The sequence below is a fragment of the Rhipicephalus sanguineus genome, chromosome 6 (genome assembly GCF_013339695.2).
Source record: "Rhipicephalus sanguineus isolate Rsan-2018 chromosome 6, BIME_Rsan_1.4, whole genome shotgun sequence".
Taxonomy (NCBI): domain Eukaryota; kingdom Metazoa; phylum Arthropoda; class Arachnida; order Ixodida; family Ixodidae; genus Rhipicephalus; species Rhipicephalus sanguineus.
The window spans coordinates 86,464,078-86,490,158 of record NC_051181.1 but is presented as its reverse complement, the minus strand read 5'-3'; the positions used below and the strand labels follow the sequence as shown (position 1 = coordinate 86,490,158).

The 26,081-nt window shown below is 45.0% G+C and overlaps 1 protein-coding gene across 1 annotated transcript; it reads right to left on the bottom strand.

The window, feature by feature from the left end:
* Window positions 1–371: 371 nt before the first annotated feature.
* On the bottom strand, window positions 372–25,677 carry LOC119397396 (solute carrier family 41 member 1-like). Its single transcript, XM_049416551.1, is given in 11 exon segments — window positions 372–1,591; window positions 7,072–7,221; window positions 7,224–7,351; window positions 9,793–9,866; window positions 10,218–10,353; window positions 11,533–11,679; window positions 12,958–13,102; window positions 16,440–16,511; window positions 20,749–20,856; window positions 25,347–25,439; window positions 25,492–25,677. Coding segments are annotated over 11 exon segments (1,509 nt in total). The 3' UTR covers window positions 372–1,321.
* Between the last annotated feature and the right edge of the window lie 404 nt (window positions 25,678–26,081).

Below are 26,081 nucleotides of genomic sequence, written 5' to 3'. Positions count from 1 at the left end.
TTGAATTTCGGCGTAGTGGCGCTTCGCAACTCTACTTGCCATAGGCATGCATTCTCGGAAAGTTTCATACGGCCAATATTACGCGCACTAACGTTGATTTCGACGTTGCGCAAACCTTGCTTGCATGTTAACGTGACTGAAGGTGTTTGTTTTTCCAAAACAGCTGCAAGCAGTGGCGTGGCTCTATAGTAGAACACCTCACAGACACCTAAAATACGTAGCTGTGAGTCCGGCTCTGACCCATGATTTTCGTTATTTGCATCCATTGCGAAATTTATGCGCCACAGGCTTTTTATCGCTATTACGTAAAACTTTAGCAATATGCACAGCCACCATCGAGTAGGTTTTCACATAATTGTATTTATTGGGCAATCGTGCGCTCCCTGAAATATACAGCTAGCTTTTCGTTAATTCATAAGTCCACAGCGTTACATCACCACAGCGACACAAAAATATATTGGTTCCATGATAACTACAGTGAAATTAAAAAGGTAGAGATGTTTTACGCGGTAATCACCTCGTTCACTGAGTGTGTGATTTTTTTATGCTTGATCTTTATTTATATAGGTAGTGGCGTCGTGCGGTGAGTACCAATTCACATAAATTAGCTACGACTGAAATATTTTAGAAAGCAGTGAAACATACAATTCTCGTTCATCCAGATAACGGTTAACTGGTACGTAGAAATTGCTTTTCCTGATGGAGCTCACCCTTTCTGAGTCCTTGATGTTTCCCTCAGTAACTTGAACTGATATCGGGGCAGTGCTTTATGAAGCTGTGATATTTAATGACATTGTCTTATGCACCACGAATTCATAAAAAAACAACTTTTCGTCATACCTTTGATACTGTTGCTATCGTCCTCGACAATTGTAGCTTTCCACAAATGGTATGCATCTCAAGAAGTCATATAAAGATTTACATCCATCAGTGGATAGTGCTCACAGATTGCACCATCGCACGTAAAAATGAAAAAAAAAATGTCAGTAAGGAATTTTGATATCCGAAATCTCGCACGAATAACACATCTAATTCGCCCAATGCTCACCAGGATGCCTTGTTTGGTAATATATACTACTTTCGTTGTCGATGTAAAGCTCCACTAAATGCAGAGAGTAACACATAAACATGATGGGCAAGAACGGTACTTCATTTGCGAGATGCCACTGACGGAATGAAGATAGGCTAAACGTTATAAAATTACAGCAAACAGTAAGACACAAGAAAGTTGGCCTGTGGTCACATATAAAAGCACACCAGGGGCGTTGAACGTTCCAACGGCAGCTGGTCCACACTGCTTGGCACAAAATCCTTGGCATCGCTAGGCCATGGTGGCGTTGTAACCTATCGTAGAAGTCGACGCATGCGCAGTGAGATGAGTGGTCACGCGTACGTGGGAGGGCAGCTCTTCTTCGCGAATGGACGACTTGTCACCCATGTAGTAGAGTAACGCGTAGGCCATCGTGAGAAATCCCGTGCCCAGGAAGTCACCGCAGCCCGTCAGGCACGGGATGGCCGCGTTGTCCGGGTCGACGCCCCAGCTCCAGAGGCGGTACACGATGAGGCGCGCTAGGTACAGCAAGACCAGCACCTACGCAGATCGACCAGATACTTGCGGCTCGGCTTAACCACTGCTAATACGAAAATTGGCTAAAATTAATTAAAACCCATTGTCGACTGGCTGGCTGGCTGGTGTAGAGGTCACTGGCGTAGCCAGGGGAGCAAATGAAGGGTGTTGAACACCCCTCCCCCACCCCCTCTACCCTAGAAAAAGATTTCTGGCCACACGCCTGGCAGTTAGTAAAAAAATTCTGGCCACACGCCTGACAGTTAGTAATGGATACCGAGTGTAGACAGAATCAGAACGCCAGTTTTATTTGCTATTTAAGGTTGAGCTAAGTAATATTGACTAATTACATTAACTTGTAATTACCAAACATGCTTAAGTATGCTCCAGTCACTGAACCGCATTTTCCATCGACATTTTTATAGGATAAGTGTACAGAGTCATGGCGCTACCACGTTGTTTCAAATATCTCTACGTCACTAAAGAAAACTTCAATTCTTAATGCGTTACAATGCGAGCAGCTTTTCTTCAAATATAGCGTCTTTCTCATAGCTGTGCCATGATTTACCTCTGTTCTGCCATATCAGCGCTTCTACGTTTGCATTGGTTTTTGATTTGCATTACTACGCCACAATTACCGTCTGTGCTCTCCCTTTATGCAACGCGCCGAAAGGGACCCTTAAGTCGTATTAACTGACGATAATTATGACGGATTCAGGGACATTGCAGACGGCTAGGAAAGAATGTGCTTGGTTGAGTAAATTGTCAGTTGCCCATTGAACATAGAATTCTGATCCTCAGAATGTGTTCTGCTTGCTTGATATGCGAGCGCTTAACGTAGACAACGACTTAATAGAAATAATAGAAATAGAAAAGCGATTGTCCGTGTGTTATTAATTCCTTGTCTACGTTAAGCGCTCGCATTTCAAGCAAGCAAAATGAATCACTAACTAGCCCAGTCAGCCATTTTGTCTCAGAATGTGAAATGGGCGACTGTGACTGGAAGAAATTCTTTGTTTGCCTTGTTTTTCTTTTTTTTTTGTAAAGTGTTTCATGTAACATGTCTGCGCGTGCGTATATCTAGGAGCCTTCCACGTCGTCTCCCAATGATATCGTGGTTTTTCTTCTTCTTCTTCTTCTTCTTCTTCTTCTTCTTCTTCTTCTTCTTATTATTATTATTATTATTATTATTATTATTATTATTATTATTATTATTATTATTATTATTATTATTAGAATTCCTGTCAATGAAATTGTCGGTTGGAAATGATCTCTTGTCCCGTCTTCTTGCTTTACACGCCCGTGTGCTTGTTTTGTGCAGCTAACATTCACTAAAGGGACCAGGGCGAGCAGAACGACAGCGTCGCTACCACTGCCATGGTGCGCTTGGACATAGGCGTGCACAGGGATCTCCATTGAGGGAGGGGGGGGGGAGGTCACGTCTTAGCACAATGCCCTACCCTCCCCCGTTAGTCGACTCTCAACGAAAACAAGCCCGACAATGGATGCAAGAATGAAAATGAAGCGGGGACGTCCTTCTCACAAAGGCCTGTCATTGGTCCTCGACTTTCTGGGGTAACGGTGAGAAGTAAACAGTTCATTGAGCGCAACGTGAGGAGCCCTCGGTAGTCATTATGGTCGAAAAACATGCCTAACCTTGCGCGAAAGGTGTGACTGAGTAAAGGCATGAGGCAGAATTGGCGCCCCCCTTTAGATGACTAGAGGAGGGGGGGGGGGTCACACCCCTGCACCCCGCCCCCCCTTCCGTGCGCAGGCTTATGGCTGTGAATGCAGTATAACGATGACCAACAGGCAGTTACAGCATCTCAGCGTCACTTCTTCGAGAGAAAGCATTAGCGAATGCTTGAAAACATCAAATGCACTACCAAGACGCCTGTATAATTATAGTGCCCATTACTCTGAGAAAAGCTGAAGTCAAGCCTATTAATACTGAGCGTACTGAACTGATTATGTAAAATTAAACCCCCACTGTCCCATGATCATTGTGTGCATGAACAATACTTATACAAAACCCTATCAGCGTAAATGAAAAAGCGGGCACGACTCTTTAATATTTGGCGCGCTTAAGAGCGCGTTTGCAAGTGCCTCGTCTAGAGGGCGCCAATGAGGCGCGGATAGTCGGAGCCGCAGTTCTCGGTGCATATGCTGCGTGCTTGTACTCTGGGCCAGGGGCGTAGGCAGAAATTTTTTTCGGGGGGGGGGGGGGCGGGGGGTCACCTGCCTCGGCCATTTTCCAGGCCACCATTGTTCGTGCCACTTAAGAGCAGCATGAATGCAGCTTTCCAAGCGGTTTCGTTTACAATGGCCTTAACTGATTCGCCTCATTAACTGAATGGAATCAATAGGCTGCGATACGCGCTCGGCATGAATGAAACCATGGAAAGAAGTATATACTACAGCTAGAGTTATAGACAAGCAGTACATCGATGCGGCTGCAGAGGAAGTCTGTACGCTTGTAGTGCGATGATTCTTTGCTGAGGGAAATGGAACTTATACATACCAATGCTTTAAAAGCTCAGTTCGCGAAGAGGGTTGATGTTACTGAATCAAAATGCAATGACTCAATTCAAAGTGAAGTTCACGTCTTGTTTCATACACTGACAGGAACTCGCGTGTAGACTCTGATTTTCATTAGGAAGGCACAAATATTATGCACATATTTAAAAAAAAACTGCAGACATTAAATCCCGCAAATCAGCACGCATTCTCTTCGACACTAATTGCGAAACGAAACACATTCTAATTGCATTTTGTTTTGACCGCATCGACATCAGCCCCTTCGCCACTTTATTGTTTCTTGTGATATCGGAATCTTATAGATACCTCCACTATTTCCATGCCATTGTGCAGTGCTCAAGTACGTTAAAGGGGGTACTTATCTTGAGCATTGCTTATATGAAGGTCGTTTTGTTGTACAACTGAGGTATGATGATCACAGGGGTGGAGTTAGGTGCAATGGACCTCACAGCGCCTTAGGTGGTGTGAAACTTTGAAAGTGTGTTTCAAAATTTGGCAGTACAGCAGAGGTAATAAAAGCTATGGCTATAAAATTTGCAAGGATGTTTAAGGGTAGACGGAGGTTGCATTAGAGCTCAAAATTATTTTTAAATTGTATATCTTGTTTTTCATTTTTCTTTCAATGATTTTTCTAAATATTTGCGTTTTTCTAAAATATCTGCAGAAGTTAGCAATTTTGTAGAACGGCAGCTACAAACGCTTTACAGAAGTGGCACTAAAATCGTGGGCATACAGGAAAAACTGCATTTGTGATGCTTTTTTTTACGTTTGTCAATGAATGACAATCACCACTTATGAAAAGCTTTTTTTTTTAAATACAGTTGTACCTAGGCTACTGTTTTATTTCCAGTTATGTAAATATCACTAATTAACACGTGTGAGAGGCTTGTTTGCTTATGCCCGATAGTTCCCGAGGAAGAAGTACACAAACTCCAAAAATGTTGTTTCGAGAAAAAACACTGAGCTTATGTACAGGTACACTCACATTTCCTGTCGTCGTGTCAAAATAAAAAGAACAAAATTTTTTTGTGGAAACCGCGTGTACCCATGTGTGATAAATTTTCTAAAAGAAAAAGAAATTCTCCATCAGGTGATTGCAAAATAAAAAAATTGAATTTTTTGAAGAAACGTAGTCTCGCCGCGCCTTATTTGAACGCAGTGAATCAGCGCATTTTTATGATCAATCACTAGGTGCGTAGGATGACGTCAAAGTTGGAATTTCAATATAGGAAATAACACGTAAATGCCTCCCGGCACACGCAAAAAAAGTTCAAATCCTCAATTTCAAGTATTTCGCTACAGTAAATAGTTATGCTGCAAGTTATTCGCCGCGGTGGCGCAGTGGTTACGGTGCTCTGCAAACCGGAAAATACTCGGTTTCAACTCCGGCAGTGGAGGTCGTATTTCGATGGAGGTGGAATGCTAGAAGCCCGTGTACTGCACGATGAAAGTGCACGCTAAAGAACTCCAGGGGGACGAAATCATCCGGATCCCTGAACTACGGCGTCTCTCATATAGCCCTAGTCGGTTTGCGACGTTGAACCATATAAACCACAACTACCCTTGCAAGTTTGAGCGGCAGCGTGCCTAGTACTCGCTTTTGTGGCCTGTAGGGCCCAAGCTATAACATTCCCGCGAAAACAGTAGCCTATAGTCTCTGTAATAGTGCACTCGATCCCACGACAAACGTGTTACCGTGTTACTATGCGTTACTATGGTACATATTATTGCGCATAGATCCGTTTGTATAGCTGGCCCTATTGCTTTAACAAGTCATTGTATACGTGCCTGATCGTCCCATCATTGTACCATTCCGCTATTCTATTGGTATGTATTGTTTTTCGTTCCCAGTTGTCACTTGTAATAAACTTTATGGTTCTTTGCGATGACTTTCCCATGCATAGTGTTTAAAACAGGCGTCTGATTCTGTGTTTCGATGTTTTCTTTTTCATGTTCTTTCTCACAAGTCCTGCAGTGTCTGAAACCTCACATAGCAGTAGGTGTAAAGTAATAAACAAATAAATAAATACTTTAACGGACATGGAATTTAAACACCCGACCCGGTATGTTCGCGACTAAAGTGGTGAGTTGCTCAGCTCGAAGAAGCGATAGCAACAACACTCGTGTACTTAGGTTTTGGTGTAGGGTAAGGAACACCATTCCAGTGTCGCCAACTACGGAGCGCCTCATGGTCTTATCATAGTTTCGCCGTATAAAAATGCACTTTAACTGCATTTTAAGAAACTAGGCGCCAAATTCATAAAATTTCTCTTTCGTTAGTGCGTTTTCGCATTGGTGAGCCGGCAACGCTAATGATACGCCCCGCATCCTGATTGCCTGAAATATTCCTTTACGAAAACTTTTAGCGTAAGACATTTTAGTGAATACGGACTCAAGACTTTTTGCACGGTGCGAATGAGGAAGCCAAGACTGTTTCATTGTATGTTCTCATTTCAAAAGCAGAATAATAGTAACTGAAAAAGCAATTCCGAAAGTTTTCTAATCTGGTCGACACTTGCAGCTGCACTCTAGATAAGAGTGTGTAATGGCCATGATCTAAGTTCGGCGGTTTTAAGTACGTACTACAACTACGCAGTAATTTTAATGCGAACCAACAAACAATCAAGCCAAGGAAAATGCAAGGAAAGTTATTTGTAGTAATTATGAGAGAAACGTGATCAAATTAAAGTGGACGAAATGAAAACTTGCCGCCGGCAGGGATCGATCTAGCAACCTTCGTATGATGCATTCGATGTTTTACCATTAGAGCTACGGCGGCTATCGTCCTCCCGTCCACTTTATCGGGTATATCTATGCATTTATACCTGGGAGTGCTCGACAGTGCCGCTCTTAGCCATGACAGCGAGTTTGGAACGCTCTTGTTTTACCTCCTGTGTTTAAAAAAAATCCATCCCTTCAATTTGCTCTTCTTTCTTAACTATGCAGTAATATACGACGGGACGCACCTGCGCGAGAGATGCGCCAATGTAGGCTGCGAAGAACGTGATGGTCATGGAGACCTTTCCGAAGCGCAGAATCCTGGAGAGCACGGCGAACAGCGTCTGGCCGGGCACCACGACGCCGACGAGCACGTAGGCCACGTTGGCCATCTCCCCACCCTGGTATACATCTGCAAGGGGCCCACGCAGAGGCGTTCCCCGAATGGTATGTCTCCTAACGGCGTCAGCCGGTTCAGGTAGCTGGACAAGCTGCAGCTAAACACGGCCGCCAGGTTGCCGCCCAGCGCTGCAATAAGAAACCACGAAACGCGTGAACCAGAGACAGGCTTAAACTGCGCGAAGAAGACACCACGTTAGAAACACAGAAAACACACACACAGAAAACACACACAGAAAAAAGACACACACAAACACACTGTGCTTCGTCTGTGTGCGTGTTCTATTGTTTCTAAGGTGTCTGTTGAATCTATGAACCAACTAGCCCAACAACATGCCATACTTCAGCTGAACCAGATAATCGCCCGTAGTTTATTTCGTGTAGTGTCATAGGCGTGCGAACGGGATGATGGGGGTGGGAGCAAGGAGGGCACTCCCTCCCTCCCCCCCACTAGTCATCTGAAGGGGGGTTGTGGCTAGACATGTTGTTTCACGATAATGACTACCAAGGACCCGTAATGCTGGATACAAAGAACTGTTTACTTCCCATGCTTACCCCTGGAAAGCCGGGGAAGAAATGGCAGGCCACTCTGAGAAGCACGTCATCGCTTCATTTTAAGTTTTGCATCTATTGCGGAAGCTTGTTTTCTTTCCGAGTCGACCAACGAGAAGGGGTAGGGAGAGGGGCGGGGGGAGAGGGCGCTGCAATATGACAATTGGTTCAGTGGCTGAAGGAAACGAAGTATTTAGCGGTCTCTATACAAGTTAAAATACCAGGCATAGTGACTCTACAGAGGGACGATAGCTGTCGATTACTATTTATGATCGATTACAAATGAAATAAGCTTACGTACTCACGCACAAAAGGAAGATTTTCAATTCCTGATTAAAAAAAAAACATAGCTGATCCTCCTGTCACAGGAATCGGTATCACACGAGAGTGCAACGTGCCTTCACAGACATGGTTGAGCGTTTGTTGTGCACTGTTTCGGCACAAGGGCGAAGGAATAATGCTAGAGCAACAAACTTGTAATATCACGCGAAGAACGGCCAGCAGCTCGAAACTCGCAACGCCCTGCTCGAGCAGAAAGGATGCACGGGAAGAGCATCGACAGGATCAGTGCGAACTGTTACAGTTGTAACTCATTTCTGTGTGAGCAGCGCGCTCCTTTCGAAAAAGCGGCCGCTGCAGTGAGCGAAGTGATCTTCGTGCTCTCTGTAACTTCAACTCAAACTTGCGATGAGAGCGCATGACGTACAAACCACCCCCCGTCACGAGATCAGCGCGCGCACGAGTGACCGCACACTGTGGCGGGCGCACGCATCGCAATGCGCTGGGCGACGATCTTTAAAGCGAGCCCTTCGCACCATCTCGCTAGTGATAACAAAAACACGCGGAAGTGCCACCGATCCCCGAGTACCGCCAACGGTAAATGATATATATAAATAGCTCGCCGTTAGTATGCTAACAACGTGCCGTATGTGGCCGAGTCGGTTCGCGCTGCGGAGCGAGGGGTCGTAGGGTCGAATCCCGGCGACGGAACTTTTTCTTCTAAGTTTTTTCTTTGCCATCTGGTATTGTATATTTTACAACGTCATATTCGTGACGGAAATACGTCAGTGGAGCCGTGGTGCACCCCAGAATGAAACACTTACGTGTTAAAAAAAAAACTTGGAGGGCGCTTGTACTGCGGCTTCAAGAGTAGAGCGAGATAGCAAAATTGGGCCCTTTCGCATCGCATTCTCAACTGAAACCTTGGTTTCGCTTCTGGGTGGACACCTCAACCGTTCCGGAAGGAAAGCAACGCCTGTGCGCGTAACATTGCTTACTGCCTTGCGATGTGCCCAGGTCGCGGGTTCGATCCCGGCCGCGGTGGTTGCATTTCGGTGGAGACGAAATGGTAGATGCCCGCGTATTGTGCGATGTAAGTGTACGTTAAAGAACACCAGACGGTCGAAATTTCCGAAGCCCTCCACTATGGCCTGCCTAATAATCATATCCCGGTTTTGGCACGTAAAAGCCCAGATATTAGTTAAGTGCCCACTACGCTATTATTTTTCCTTTTTTTTGTACTTGGCGAGGTACCCACTACGCGTCCGTAATGCAACACGCGCACTTTCGTAGCTGCTGTAGCTGACGATGATCAATTATGCCTGAGCTCTTTGTAATGGGTGGGCCTTTAACCACCCACGTGATGCGGAATTCACAAGTTATGACGCCTTGCGCGATTCTACGCTTCTGCAACGCCACAGTGCATGCATTTAAGGAGACTCCTCGGACTACATGACATCCGTATGGTATTTTTTTTCGGAGCAGTGTCATGCATTATCGTGGCTCTGTGTTAGAACACCTGATTTCCGCGCAGAAGGCCTAGGTTCGATTACCACTCGAACTGACGATTTGTATTTATTTATTCACGTGTATCTCCATTTTTAGATCATGGACAACACCACCGACGTTTCCCTCACAACCAGTGACGCCGGCGCCGACATCAGAATTTTTGCGCAACGAGCTGTTTAACGCTATCGCGTTAAAATAAGCTGATGTCAGTGTTACAAGACATAGCTCACCATTTACGGCAGACAGGTGCAGAGCGATTGGCGGATAGGCGATGACCGCGTAGTCCAGGATGTACCCACCGAAGCTGCATATAATGATAGGCATTAAAAATAGCAAGCGACGAAGTTGCTTTTTGGAACATTCGTACGAATAGTTTTGCAGAACTGTCAGTTAATAAAACTTGGAACCTGCACGAATAACTTAAAACGCCAACGGAAACTTGTAATTCCCTTTTCCTTTTTACGACAGAATATGAAAGGCGATAACGTAAATGCTGATGGTAGGAAAATTAGAGCAGCATCTAATTTACAAAGAATTTCGCCTGAATTTTTAACAAAAAGTTCAAATGCCACAGTCACTTCCTGACGGAATATTGCAAGTGCTTTCGATATTTAAAAGAAAAAAAACACCATTGGTGTGTTCTCTCCTCGCCTACCTGGAGACCGTCAGTGCGACAACAATGGGAAGCCATCCGACACGCAGCACCTCTCGAGACACGCTGTTGCGCCGGGCCAGAACTATCCACATTGGCAGCGGAAGCAAGCACAACAAGACCACCAGCGGCGCCAGGTCTGCGCGTAGTCGTAAAGCATATATTGAGTGTCCTGTATTTTATGTACATGAATTATCACTATTCATATGAAATCCTGTAGAAGTTATACATAGCCGATACACACAGCTTGTAGTGAAGAAGTGCCGCCGTTGCCCCTACCAATTTCCTGCCCACTATTTCTGGCGTTGTTAAACCAACGATCCACGTCAAGCGACCCATTCCGCACAAAGGTCATGTTTGGAGCGCAAGAAACGCCCGATATCAGCGGCCGCATCTGTGCCTGAACCATATGTGCAATATCGCATAGTGCGCCGCCACGAACAATATCGGGGTATTATGGACATGCTGAACCACCGAGAACAAACATTTTTATACCAAGGTAGTCCGATGATTGGTGGGAAGACTTTAAGCACATCGGCAGTCTTGCTAAGTGCGAATACATACTGAACACACGTGACGTCATGTGCACAAGAACACACAGCAGCAGATGTGTGTTGCAGTCACGCCGTCAAAATGCTGAAAATGCTGGCGTCAACACGGGATCCAATATTTTAAAGCGCTCGAGCTTCATCAAGAATGCATGTCCCGTTCTGACACAGCCTTCAACATTCCAACTGTGCGTATGAAAGATCCCAGCCGTCCATCAACTCCGCGGTCGATCGGATATTTGAAACGTCTCACTAGCGACGCCGCTTTCTTAAACTAAAAAAGCGACCAGGAGAGCACGAAGTCGTAGGCGGCTAGCTAGCTAGCTAGATAGATAGATAGATAGATAGATAGATAGATAGATAGATAGATAGATAGATAGATAGATAGATAGATAGATAGATAGATAGATAGATAGATAGATAGATAGATAGATAGATAGATAGATAGATAGATAGATAGATAGATAGATAGATAGATAGATAGATAGATAGATAGATAGATAGATAGATAGATAGATAGATAGATAGATAGATAGATAGATAGATAGATAGATAGATAGATAGATAGATAGATAGATAGATAGATAGATAGATAGATAGATAGATAGATAGATAGATAGATAGATAGATAGATAGATAGATAGATAGATAGATAGATAGATAGATAGATAGATAGATAGATAGATAGATACGGTCAAAGTCGCAGAAGTTCGCTAAGAAATGCTTCGCATTTAAAAATAAATACTAATAAAGTGGTGGCAAACACGTACACGGATTGTATAGCAGGAAAGACGAGTAACCAGAGAGCAGGAACAGCGTGGTCAAATCGCCGAAGGATGCCGCAATAGCCGGTGCGATGTTGTCCGGGTTTTTTTCGCACTTGGTGGATATCACCACTACGGTGGACATCACGAAGCCTACGTTAAAAAAAAAAAAAAAAAACAGGCATTACGTTTGAGTCTCTTTCAGAGACTCAAACGTCCGATTGCCACGTTTCGCAGAATAGCCTATTGGTGAATGTTTGCGAGTATTTGATTTGCAAAAAAAAGGTGGCTTAACATGAGCCCTTTCTGGCCATATGTCCTAGGTAATCAAGTTCACTAATGTGCGCATATCCGCGCACTGACAATCAGTGAAGGGGATCTTTATGTTGCGTCTTTGATTGTGCCTAAAAGCTGTCCGAAGCTTAATTTCTTATAACACGTTTGACTACATAACCTCAACCTGGTTTTATTTCGGGTCTTTCGACGATTTGAAGTGTCACGTTTTCAAAGCTGAATATTTGTAAGTTATATTTGTGTTACAAAGGTCAGAGCAACTGAAGAAGAATACTTCAATGTTATAAAATTCCGCCCGTTTCACATGTGCTGGGAGACCTGTCGGGCGAACGAATCGCGAACAAGCGCTTCTTATGAGAAAATGAAACGCTGTGATATATATATATATATATATATATATATATATATATATATATATATATATATATATATATATATATATGTGTGTGTGTGTGTGTGTACTAACCACATGGGGAAACAAAAAAATAAAGCTGATGTACACATCTCTGAAACATATACAAATAATAAAGCGATAGAATTCACACGCTGCTGGAAGTGCATTGACTGTTCACACGTTACACGTTAAGCTCAGGAAGTGTGACATTGACTACAGCGACAAAGCGCCCATATAGCCTATAATAAAGAAACCGCTTCATTCGCCACTGCCTAAACTGTTTGTAATATCAATCTAGCGTACTAAACACTGGTTGTCCAAGTGAACTTTAAAACGGTTTTTCTGTCCTTTTATTTCAGCTGTTGCCATGCATCTTAGTTTTATTTTTGCGAATTAAATAGACCCTGTATGCATTTCTACGAGCAAGGAAATAAACCGCCGCAGCGTCTATGTACTGCATCACATGTCTCTCTTCCAAATATTTTTTTTTCACATGGCTTGATGCCTGCAATTTCTCGCTTTTCAAGATCTATTGTACTTATAATTTTTGGCTAATATTGCTTAACATAACGTGCTCAAGTCTAGTTTTGTTCCCTCTGTTCACATTTCATTGTACATTTCCAAATGTGACGCGAATATTGTTTAATATCACATGTGTCATTGTGTTGCCTTTTTTCCTTGATGTCACCAACTGCCCCATGGAATGATACGGGAAGTGAGGGCGCGTAAACTAAATACTCAACTGAGAAAGAGACTGGCAGTGTTGACAGCGGCCAGCGCTCCACCGTAGAGGACAGCGATGTGGGAAGGGTCCCAGAGACCGTCGATCGCCAGACCCTTCAGGACGGCGAGTGTGCATGCCAAGAATGTCGCCACTGTCGACTGGCACTGCGCAGGTAAGCATAGGCCGCAAAAGAAAAGTGAAGCGCACTCAGACTTCCCCCAAGAAAAACGTTTGGCGTTAGGGCTCACTCGGAGTCAGACTCACAAAAATTTCCCTCAGACGGGCTAGCTAAGACTTAGACTCCCTAAATTTATTTCTCAACCGCACTAACTGGGACTCGAACTGGCGAAAGTATTACTCACCGGGACTCACTAGGACTCGGACTCACGGCCCGAACTGAGCTTGAGTGAGTCTGAGTGAGTCAATTGAAGAATGAATTTCTGGACCTCTGCACGTTAGGAGGCGATGAGTGGTGACGTCAATTTCTAGCCCAAACCGTACCAAACGCATTCAATTCCAGTTACTGCTGTTATGTAAGAATCAGTTCCTTGGTGTATGTTCCACATGGTGTAAATCTCAGGCACGTTAAGTCATCAACAAAATAAACTCGAGCAAGTTACAAAGTCGAATAGCTGTATCATGATTGATAACCTTACAGCACTCTCTTTGACCACTGTTTAATGTTTAGGCTTTAGAATAAGCGTGCAAGCCGACATCATGCTGACATTAAGCGTAAAGGTGGAAAGAAGAAAAATTCGGCAGATCTCACGTAGCGTGGGAATCGATGTTATGTGGAGCATGCGGGGGGAAGGTGACTGTGGCGTAATTTTTGTACAATGAGCGAAACGTTACAAAATGATGCTAAAGATACGTGCAAATGGTATACGCACACATATATGAAGAGCCGTACATGCGTTATATCACCAGTTGTTTACAGTTGCGCAACGATGCCAAGAGCAAGATAGGTATTAACACCACCAGGCGCGGTAAGCCGATATGTAGTGCTTATACTTGACCGTTATGATGGACAACAAAAGCACATTTCGCGAACCCGTGTGTATATGTGGAAGGGGTTCTTGACAGTTCTCACGTAGATGACGGCGAGCGCAATGTCTTTGTTATTGTGATTGATGTGCGCAACGCAGACCTCGCTGATTAAGCTGCTTGTCTGCGTGTGTTCGGTGTCTGGCGGTCGGCGAAGTGGGATGCGGCCTATGTTGAATTTGCGCATTGCCGTGTTCTTATATGTGCCCACGCCGCCGCAACTCAATGAAGCCGCTCGCTGTGGACGACGCAGACGTCTCATCGCTACAGGTTTCACAAAGTGCTAACACGCCACTTTCTGGGAGCAGAGCGTCATTTTCGAGTTCGTGCACATGCGCGTGCACAGACTGTTCCTTGAGAGCGGCGAGCGTGAGGTGATTGTTGTGGTCGCGGCACCGAATGAAAGTGGCAGCCCGGTTCAAGACAATGTCTAGAGGGCTGTTTGATAGCCGAGTCATGTCGTCGACAAACTGTGTCGATAGAGCCGGTGATATGTCGGAACATGAAGTCACATTTTGCTTTGGTGAGTTATAGGCCGTCGAGGCAGGTAGTTCTGGAAAGTGCTACGTAGACCAACTTCAGTCGATGGCGCTTATCGTATCCGAAGACTAACTAGGCGTATGTAGCACTTTGTGACTTATATATAGTTATGTCGTTTGCATGCTCAATGAGAAACTGTGCCCTCTTACACGAGATATTTTTCTGGCGTATGTCGTGGTTGGGGTGGTTCGCAGTCCCACGGGCACTCATTTCAATTTTATTGAGAGCGTGTGGTAGTGATGTGCTTCGTCTTGGCAGGGACGACAACGACTACCGCGGACGTTGGAAATTCAAGCCACAGTCGCAAGAGGTTGCCGTGTTCCTCACGCTCGATGTACCATGAGGCGTCCATGTTTCCACTAAGGAGGCCGTCGCTTATGTCGATGTTGGCCGTGATCATGTACTGCTTGCCGATGCTCTACCCAGGTCGCTTGTGTTCATGTTGGCCACCTTAGTCAGGGCATCCCTGTGTACCTGCTCGTTCATATAGCCAGTTATGTTATCGCATGCTGGATAACATAACACGTTGTCCGCAGCGTCGAGAGCACGTGCGTTAGAGCGGTCGACGTCCGCATTGCCGTAGTGTAGCCGTGAGCCATCATGGCACTTAGCTGCGGCTTCTTCGAGTGTCAAAGAAGCGCTCTCAATTAATCTGACGTCATCTCCGGTCAGCATGAGGCCATCGCCCAGCCTCATATGGAATGAAAAGAACACTGCGTCATACTGGCGGACCACGTGGACGAGTGGATGGCAGTCGAGCGTCTTCCAGCGGTGTTCTTTCTTCAGCTCTCTCACTTGGTTTGCGTTTCAATGTGTATGTTCGCCGTTAATGTGTTGATTGAGACTGTGAATCACCTGTGGCACATACCTGCATAACATGAACTGTGGCATGCGGGTATGTGCTACACGTGACCGAGGGAAAGGATTTCATGACGTAGGCGCTTTAGAGTTAGTCGTGTCGTGACAGGCGAATCGTGTTCCCCATACACTGATCCCCTGGGATGCCAATTTCGTTATATTATAAGTTACGGAGAAGACCAGGGGAGCGCCCAGACGTAGGCGGCTGTAGAGATAGATAGATATAAACAGTGAAAGTGCCGGAGGTTCCATAAGAAATGCTTCGCATTTAAAAAATACGTGATTAAGTTAACCCTACTTTTAAATGCGAAGCGTTTCTTCGCGAACATTTGGCACTTTTAGCGTTTCTATCTATCTATCTATCTATCTATCTATCTATCTATCTATCTATCTATCTATCTATCTATCTATCTATCTATCTATCTATCTATCTATCTATCTATCTATCTATCTATCTATCTATCTATCTATCTATCTATCTATCTATCTATCTATCTATCTATCTATCTATCTATCTATCTATCTATCTATCCGCCTACGTCTGGGTGCTCCCATGATCACCTCCTTAACTTGGTGTAGACCAAAATTGGCATGGGAGGGAGGGTAAGAGCATTTTACGAATATGACTGTCGAGTCAGGACATGAATAACGTGAGAATCCGGTCGCGTACGTCGTCAAACCCCTTCCTCAAGACACGTGTGGCACATGCCAATTTTGGTCTACACCAAGTTAAGGAGGCGATCACGAGAGAACCCAGACGTAGGCGGCTAGATAGAGAGACAATACGTAGATAGAAGCGCTCAAAGTGCCAAACGTTAGCTAAGAAATGCTTCGCATTTATTATTAATGGTTTCCAGTGAAAGCGAAGTTGAACATATAAAAGCACCCTATGGTAAAACGTTTTTATTAGATCAGTTTATTTCTTGATTTATTCGCTTGATGTCGTGATTTTATTCACCAGCACATATTTATTCACGCAATAGTTATTAACCTTACAACTTATAAAGAAGCATTCGAATAGTGTCGAAGAAATTAAATGAGCAAAAACAGGGGCATTACCTGCAAGAGGGCGACGTTGGCAAATATCATGGGCAGTTGCTCGCGAACCCTGTTCAGGTTGCCCAAATTTGCCTGCGAGAGAAATAAAAGGTATTCTCTATGACATTTCCTTTTTGTGTACTTGGTAGTACTGTGCTGAACGAATGACCCACAATACTCGAAGCGCGTGGCTTCGTATGAGTTGTTGCGCCATTTGGAAGTGTACCAAGTTCCAGAGACGCTTATCACACAGTTTGTCACCACCCCGAACACATAGCTTCATACAATATTTCCGACAAACTTTTGGCCTCGATGGTCATAAAACAGACTCGTTTCAGGCCTGTCTTGACACCCAGAGATATGAAACAGTCCGGCTGAATCTGAACAACACTCCAAGGAAGCTGGAGCAGCGTTACCAAGATGTGCTTGGACAGGAACTCGCTGACGTGGAGAGAAACCGTGCTTCCAGAAAGGCGTATGCTTCTGCGTTCGGATGACCCTTTCCACAGAAAAGCTGCTCATGATATTCATGGCTATACTGTGCCATTTTCTGAACTATAGTATAGTAGGCTATACCATGCTTTACCGTCTCGCCGCCTCCTTTCCTTCCTCTTTACCCTCGCATCACTTCTCACCATCACTTCCTTTCTCTTTACTTTATAGTACTATGCATAGCAATGGTATTCTAGCAGCTGCTTAGCACATGCCCCCTTTCTCACTTCCTCGATTCCTTCCCGTTTCCTTCCGCCTCACCTTATATCAGTCCTCCTTACCCTCAGTTCCCTTTCCCTCCTCTTACTGTACTATGTTATGCATGGCTACGCTATGCTCTTTGCTAAACTATACAAGACTATCTCATGCTTTACCCTCTCTCTTGCTCCTTTCCTTCCTCCTCATCCTCACATCACTCCTCCTTACCCTCACTTCCCTTTCCCTCCACCTTGCTATACTATACTATATACAAGGCTATGCTATGCTAGGAGCTGCTCGGCACATTAGCGCTTTCTGTGGAGCACACCCACCGAGTTTTCTGAAAGGACGGCCGGCACAACACCTAGCATAAACAGCTCCTTGTTAAAAAAATCAGTTTCGCCGTAAGGGTGGAGCAGTGAATGCGGTAGCAGCAAATTGAAATGTTATACGAAGTAAGGCTAGCAGCCAACTCTTTTGGACCCGATCTCCTGTAACCGTGCACAGTGCTGGTGTAAGGGAATATGGCCGCTCCAGGGATCAAAGCGGTATTCGTACTTTCTGTCATCTCAGCGCGAAGCAAGGGGCGAGAGCACAGCACGTATACGAGCCGTCTACTGATGTTCTGTCGAGATAGCGTGCGTAGCAGTGTTCGCGACAGCGCCCATTTGATCAAAGTTCGGAGTTGCTGCTCTTGCGAAGCAGATAGAGAGCAGCAATATAGATAGAAAAGAAGTCCGCCTACCAAGACACAGGAGTTGACATCAAAAAGCTGGTTATCAAGATCGTTTCAAGTAAATGATGTTTTAGTACTGTGCATTAAATTGTCTTGCAGTCTATCGTTTATTATTGTGCACTGCTCAGTCGTTCAAGGTAATGTAACATAGGTCTATAGGATCAATGACACCGCAGCTTCGTCTCTTTGCCAGCGTGGTTTGAAATCCATGCTGGGAAAATTTTTTTCAATATATCGAACGCTTACAGCGCCGCAGACGAAGCTTGTGCGCAGTGATGTTCGGAATGCTAAGAGTCTCTGCTACCATGCGCACACGTATTCGACGGAAGATGTTAAAAACAGAAACACAAGACACGTATATTCACTTTCGTTGGTTGATAGCTGTGCTGCTCCGGATTCTGCACTGTAAATATAACATTGCCACGTAGGCTTGCTATACCATTCGGAAGGTGCCCAGCAGACAATTGGCAAGCTTGGCAAAGAATTCGATTGCGTAGCATAGAGAGAATGTCGACTCCACAGCGCATCGTAAATGAAGAATATGAGGAGGTTTAGGCAAAGAGCAGTTCTAACGCTTCCTGAGCTTAGGACGGACTAACGCTAAACATCACAGAAAAGCTGTCGCCCAACCTATTTGAACTGGCTTGATCGCGACGAAACCGATATGATAAGCGGATAAAATCACACTATTTTCCGGACACGCTTTGTACTTATCATAAAAACAAAATAGAATTTGCACCGTGGAATTATGGAAAACATGTATACTGTACATATCTGATGGTGTGCTCCCTTCTTGACTTCAGAAATCCTCGAAAGAAGTGGTGTTGTCATTCTCTTGAATAAATAAGTATATCTGTACGCTCTTCACTTTGGATGTTATAAGGCGGGTAGTCTCTCAATAGAGATGTGAATTCCACAATCTAATTCGTGTTGTTGAATAGTATATGCCTTGAAGACAACGTTATTGCCTGCCAAAAAAAATGATGCGCGACTAAACTTGCGCTTCTGTGTGTGCGTGCGTGTTGACGTTGAGAACTGAACCAGATAGCCGCATTCTACATGGGCACAAAGACAAATACACAGACTGCGTGACTTGAAGCTCCGTTGAAGCTGCTTCAGCGTTTCTCTTTAGCGTGGAAATAAATTTTATGGAATAAATGATTACGGAAACCTAACAGCCGCACGATCGTGTACCGGCACACGCTCTCTTCATGCTCGACCTTTTTCATCTTCTGCTTCGCTCCCAAAACACGCGCGGCTATTTCTCCGGCGCAGTATGTAATAACTCTGATGGGCGAGACAACGAGTACAGAAAGAGAGAGAAAGAAGGAGAGAGAGAGAGAGAGAAATATAAATAAAGGTAGAAAAAGAAAAATTTCAGGGCAAAGAATTTCTTCGCGAGGCGAGGTTCGAACCCGCGTAGCCACGATCAGAAGACGGGCGTGCTAACCACTCGGCTATTTAAGCACGCGAACCGTGCATAGCATAGCCCTCGTATAGTAAGTTTAACAAGGAGGTGCGAAAGTGAAGTGAGGGTGAGGAGGTGGGAGAGGATGAAGGGAGAGAGTAAAGTATAGCATAGAAACAGAAGGAGAAGTAGAGAGGACGGAATGCAGAAAGTGAAAGACGGAGTGAAAGACAGATAATCACAGAAGCTTCCCTATCGAAAAACCTCATATGACGCGTATGACACATACCCAGTAATCTCGTACGATCATACGAGAACACATATGATTCATATGCGTTCATACGAGAGTATTGGATACGAGGCGTACGTGTCATATGAGGTTTTTCGATAGGGAGGTGAAGAGAACAGGGGGCGAGAGAAAGAGATAGAAAGAAAGGGGACGCGAGAAATACAGAGAGAGAGAGAGAGAGCAGAGGGAAGATGGAAGGGAATAAAGAGAGAAAGATATAAATACCGAGAAAGAGAGAGAAATAGCTAGAGAGAGAGAAAAAAGAAATATAAATTAGCAGAGACAAAAAGACACACAAAAATGCGAAGACAAGAGAGCAAAAGAAACAAATAGAGGAAGCAAGAAAGAGAAAATTTGCAAAAATTGGCAAAAAAGCAACAGCCTGGACAACCTAGGTGCCGACGAGCTCTGCTGTCTCTTTAGCATTGCGCCTTCAGTGGACGCTAAGCTAATTTTTTTCTTAGTACTTCTCCCGCGTGTGTCAATGGTCACCAATTTTGTGCTAAGCTACGACATTCGCACAAAAACTGAAAGACGTTCAAATACGCTATGTTTCGTTTGTGCCGATAATCTACAACGGCACTCTAAAGTACTACTGCTTTTACTGCTCTAACGGCCGCACCTAATTATCGTGAACTACGTTGCTCTTTCAAGCCACACTGATTCAAAGATTTACTGCGCCGTGCCTCACTTAGATTATTTACTTAGTTTCTGTATAACTACTTAAGGACCTGTTTCTTCATATTATCTGATAGTTGCGCAATGTATCCTAATAGTACCGCATGTAATGCGCATATGGACAAGAATTTCACCTCGCGAAACTGCGCGTATTGGGGTGAATGAGAGACACTGCAACAAACGCCACCAGAACGATTTAGACTTTTTTTTTTGATGTATAGACGTGCGCTTAAGTTAGCAACACAGTCTGTTGCTTTGTGAGGTTTAAAGCACCAAAATAGTTCAGGCTATAAGAGACCCTGTAGAACCGTACTAGGCTTAACGCTTTACGGTGAGAACGAGATCGATACTGACACATTAATTTAACCGAGTAACACAAGGCCACAGCCGAAGGACCAGTTCGGCAGGCACACATAACAAACGGAAATTGTGGCAATCGCAATAGGCAAGGGCAGACGTAAATTATTTAGTCAGGATGTGCGCTAGAGAGATAGAGAGAGAGAGAGGGAGAGAGAAAGCAAACACGCACCTGGGTGCTAAGCCTCGCGACCAGGGTCTGCTCCAGGTTCCCGTTGAGTCCCAGCAAGGGTGGAATGAGCACGAATATTTGGTGCACTGTGACGTACACCGGCCAGTCCTGCACAGTCGAGATGAGAACATGCATAGCAGGACCGAAGAGTACGTTGTTGCAAGACCATATGCGGTGGCTCACCACACCAGTAACGCATCGTACCAGTAGATATTGTCTCCGAACAGTGCGAGTATTTCTCACTCTCTCATTCTTCCCTCCTATCTTCCAGGGAGTCAACTCAAAAAGTGTATCGTGAAGTTCCTTCTGCGAGGGATTCACCTTGTTTTCTGTGAAGACGCCCAGCATGAGAACTGGTTGAAGTTTTCTGTTGCTAGGAGTTCTAGGACAAGTCCGCTGAATGTATATTTTAAGTAGGCGCTGCCTAATATCCAGCTCCACATGTATTTGGCTCGAGAGAATTAGAACTTAAGTTACCAGTTGCTGATTCACTTAGTGTTCTAACCAAAATCTACGTATTTTTCGTTGCCGGTAAAGGAAGGTAAACTACGCTTTACTGCCAATTCAGCCGAGACGCGTGACCGTATGCGGTAATCGTTTCCCCTAAATAATTCAGATTGCTGCCGTACCATGTAGTAAACAAAAGTGTTTGTATTTTTGCACGGGTATTTTCATTTAAACGATGCAAACAATTCATTATCAGTTCAGGCTGACTGCACTCCCGTTTACACATATATAAAGACGGCCTAAATTCGATCACTACTCAAAACAAGGTGTCCTTCTAAGTACGCCTAAGTGTCGACAGTGATTGCTTTTGACTACTTAGTAACTGTGACATGAGAAAGTTTATTCAGACTACGCGGCCATCAAAAAAAGACAGCTAAATTTAAAAAAAAATGCATTTTGCTTCTCGCTCTGCGTTCGTGTAGAGATTTTCTCAAACTAAGATTTCAAGAGCAAATACATTTAGAGTTTAAAGCATAACCGGTCGTTGGTTGCGCTCAAGGAGGCCGCAACTTAGCTGCATTTTACTGAAGTGATAAATAGCAACCCGAACCATTCATCATGTACGAGGTCTACTGCAATTATTGTGCACAAATAATACTGACAGAACGCGATACATGCGTTTAAAATCTGTACCATTAACACTCAACCTGGAGTGAAGACTTAAAAGGCGCGCTATGGGTGAGCCTACAAGATATGAAAAATTTGGAAAGCTTGGTATAACGTAAGTAACCACTCAGGGTATGTGGCTAAAGCTGCGTTCCCTTGCAATTATTCCCGTGCAGAAATATTTGCAGAAATAGTTACCAATGACATGCATATGACCAGTACTTATGCGAAACGCTTGCGGTCATGAAGTTGCGATGCTTTGTCTTTTAAAGAATAAAATTTAGCCCTATCCGAATGCTGCAATACTGATGTCTCTCGTATAGGTTATAAGACGCCAATGAAATTATTTTTCTCAAGCGCACCTTCCTTGTGTGCTGAGCCAGAGTGGGAAATTCAAGTAGAGGTATACTTTCCGCATTGTTTGAATGAAGGCGCGGTTCAATTAGAAGGTTTTGCATGCGCTGTAACGCGGAGCGTTTTACACCAACTGTAGGTTCCATTTCCGTCCAGTACACCCTGCTGAAAAGGCAAGTAAATCATTTGATAGTGCCTTCTCCAGTTGCTGTGTGCTCCAGGTGCGGTGAAAGATATTAAGGCGAAAGCCTTAGATGCCTCATCAAAGGCTAAAATTGACCGTGGGGGGCGTCGACACGAGTGATGCGAAATATCACCACGCGATGACATCACCCTGTGAAGTCATCGTGACGTCAGAGATCGCCAAAATTTGTGACGCCATAATTACGTCACGATGACGCCATTATAACGTCACATAACGTAACGTCACATGATCACGTCGTCACATCACGTTCCTGGGCTAGTTTGTATCTAAATGGTAAACAGCAGAGCGCAAAATAGATACGGGACGTAGAAACACACACAGCAAAGCACAAGCGCTAACACGCTTTACTACCTGAAAACATTGTACCGCCATCATGCGCAAGCGCACTGCCCATTATAACCCCGAAGACAACACATCGCCAGAATGCGCATTGGAATATCAAGTCCAAAAGCTAATTCTCTCTGTTGCGCAACACTAGTCAGCCATTCGCATAATATTCGAATTTTGGGCACGAGTGCGAATTCAATGGCCAAAAAGATATGGAAGCGTACCATATCAGAAAGAAATGATGTGATGGTGTCAGAGATATTTCTGTGCTGTGGCGCAACAAAGAAATGAACTTTTTATATTTGATGTTCTAATCTCTATTCTCGAGATACGCCTTCTTTGGGCTTATGATCAGCAGCGCGCTTGCGCATGCTGGCAATATAATCTGTATATGAGGAGAGTTGTACAGCGATAGTGATTATGAGAGTACAACAGCTTACTTTAGTGGCGTACTTGTCCGCGTCACCGCCGCCGCCGCCGGTGTCCGTAACCGCTATCGCGCACAATGAGAAAACAATGTCAACGACACAGCGGGATTTGAACCCAGGCCCACCGCGTGGCAGTCGGGTCTTCCACCAAAGTGCCACACCGGTGCTTGAACTTCAACCGCAAAAATACCCCACACAGGCGTAATATGGGGCTATAGCGTGGTAGAAGAGTAAAACGACAACCAGTCGTCACACAGTGCGTATTGCGTAACGAGTGGGGGGTTTAAAGCTTCCCACCCATTACACAGGGTTTACCCATAATTCATCGTCATCTGCCACAGCTGCAACAAAGTGCCCATGATGCTTACAGATGTGTAGCGTGTATCTCCCTTCTCTGCAGTTTGCAATGACGAAAAACGGCATAGTTGGTTCTTCCCTGCTTTGCAAAACAGTGATGATTTATGGCGTAATGTGTATCTGGCAAATGTACGTGTACTAGTCGCCCCAAGAGTGTTTACAACGGGCTTTTGAAAGGTCGCTCCTCTAGCTTTCCATGTGACAGTGCTGCGTGTTCCGCGCGGGCATGCCGTTTTTTGAAAATAAAGGTAGTTACGAATCGGCGCTTGTCCTGTGCTCTATGTGTTCTTCACTGTGCCGGGCCTAATTTGTGCTCTGCAGTTTAGAATTAATGAAATGAGTTCATTGAAAGAGCAGGCTGGTTTCTTCTGATTAGCCGGGATCGTTGCGGCACTTAGTGGAGAGGATCTCAACCACACGCTTCTTTCCACGTGACCTCTGCGACCCGCTGCGGCACTGCGACGGCGTGCTGCCGGAGTTGATTGCCGAGGCCATACAGAGGGAAGCGCAAGCTCAAGTCGTCGAGTGCGCCTAAATCGATTGAATGATTTCTTTGAAAGAGCAGCCTGTTTTTTGTGGGCAAGTGGCATTAAGATGACACTTACCGAAGGGAACAAAAGATTCACCAAACGATAGGGTTTAGCGGCAATAATGACCCCTAAGTGGAACATTAAGGTAGCCTAAGGTTGTAACAGCGTACCTGTTTAGGGGCCCGGAATGTCGGCGTCTATGTCTTTTGCAATGTGTGTCGTACAACCTCGCGCAAAATCAAGTTGAAAGAACAGGCCTAAAAAAAGGCTAACATTGCTCAAAACTAGTGAGGGCAAGGATAAGAGATGTGAGGGTAAGGAGGAGGGAAATAAGGAGGGGAGAGGGTAAGCGTGGCATACCCATGTAAAGTATGGAATAGCAAGGGGGTAGGAAAGTGTAGCAAGAGGGTGGGAAAGGAAACAGAGTAAGGTGGTGGTTAAGAAGGAGAGGAGAGAGAGGCGTACCATAGTCATGTATGGTATAGGATAGCAAGGGGAGGAAAAGAGATAAGAGGAGGAGGAGGAATAATGCGATCGTGAGGAGGAGGGAAAGTAGGAGGGGTGAGAGTAAAGCGCAGCATAACATTGTGTAGTGTAGTGTAGCAAGATGGTGGGAAAGGAAAGTGAGGGTGAGGGTGAGGCTAAGAAGGAGAGGAGGCGGTAAAGTAAACCATAGCCATGTATAGTTAGTATAGCAAGGGGTGGGAAAGAGAAGAGAGAGTGAGGAGGAAGGGAAGGCCACCAGCTCCACTGTTTTCTGAGTCTTCGCACAAATAGTGCATAGCTGCCCAATGTGTTTTTTCCTTTACCAGGTTACAGCAGCTCAGCCAGTTTCCGTTAAAACACTTTTGTGTTTCATGACCCATACATGGCCAGAAATTCACAAGAAGTTACCGCTTTCTTACAAACTCTTGATGCTTGCTAGTACGGCTTTTTAGATTTGATGTTCTAATCTGCATTGTGGCAATACATTTATTTATTTTCTGTGGTCCTCCTAGGTAGTGTGTTTGCGCATACCGTCTGTACATTGTATATATGAGGGAAAGTTTCTTTTGACGATAAAAATAGTTGTGTGTTAGCGCTTGTCCTGTGTGTGTATTCTTCTATGTCCCGTACCGGACTTGCGCTGTGAAGTGTAGCGTTATGAACCAACTAGCCCAGCAACAATTTCTCTTAAGTGTACTAGAAACCGCTCTCCAATCTATGCTTTAAACTCAAAATGGCTTAAGGGCCATCAATTGTAAGCGCCTCAGTAAATTGTTCTTGCACGGCAGCCACTCCTACCTTGACCACGTCGAGCAGGATGCCAGCTAAGGTGGAGCCGAAGCCGGCCAGGATAAAGGGCACGAACACCTGGATCGCCGTCGAGGTCAGTTGAGCCGTTCATCGTCCGTTCGCCAGGGCTGGCACTTCCAATAGCCGTGCCCACGTTTGCGCAGCCGATAATGGCAGTGCCAACGCAGGCGTCAACCGAGATGGGCGCGAACACTTCGGACGGGCACCGCGACGGCGTTGGTGAAGGCATGAACGGCACATGACCAACTTCATCGGCAGGCACCGTCGAGGTGCCGACGTCTATGCCGGGGTCTTGACGTCCCTCCTCCAGCGGTACCATGGTCGATGGACGCATTGTCGCTGAAGCGTATAATATTTGCGAAAACTGTATTCTGCTGCACTCAGCTTTCCGTGACACTGCCACTTTCTCGGGATATCACGGGAATAGCTTTAGAATAGCGCCAGGCGCGTTTGGTCATCTGCGGGCAACAGCGTGTTGGCACCGTTCGGAACGCCATAAGACAAACGCCGTCAATCATAGACGCCGACGCACCCGGCACCAACCTAGTGAAATATGCTCTAAGTTACCGGGTAGCCAAAAGTTAGCGTCGCATAACACGGCTCATGTACTTCAACTAAGCGATAAAAATGAGGAAGCCTGGAGGTTCGACATGGTGGTGTGCTTGGTCAGTTGGTGCAAGCTATTGCAAATCTATGAGCGGAGAAACATAATGAACGGAGCGG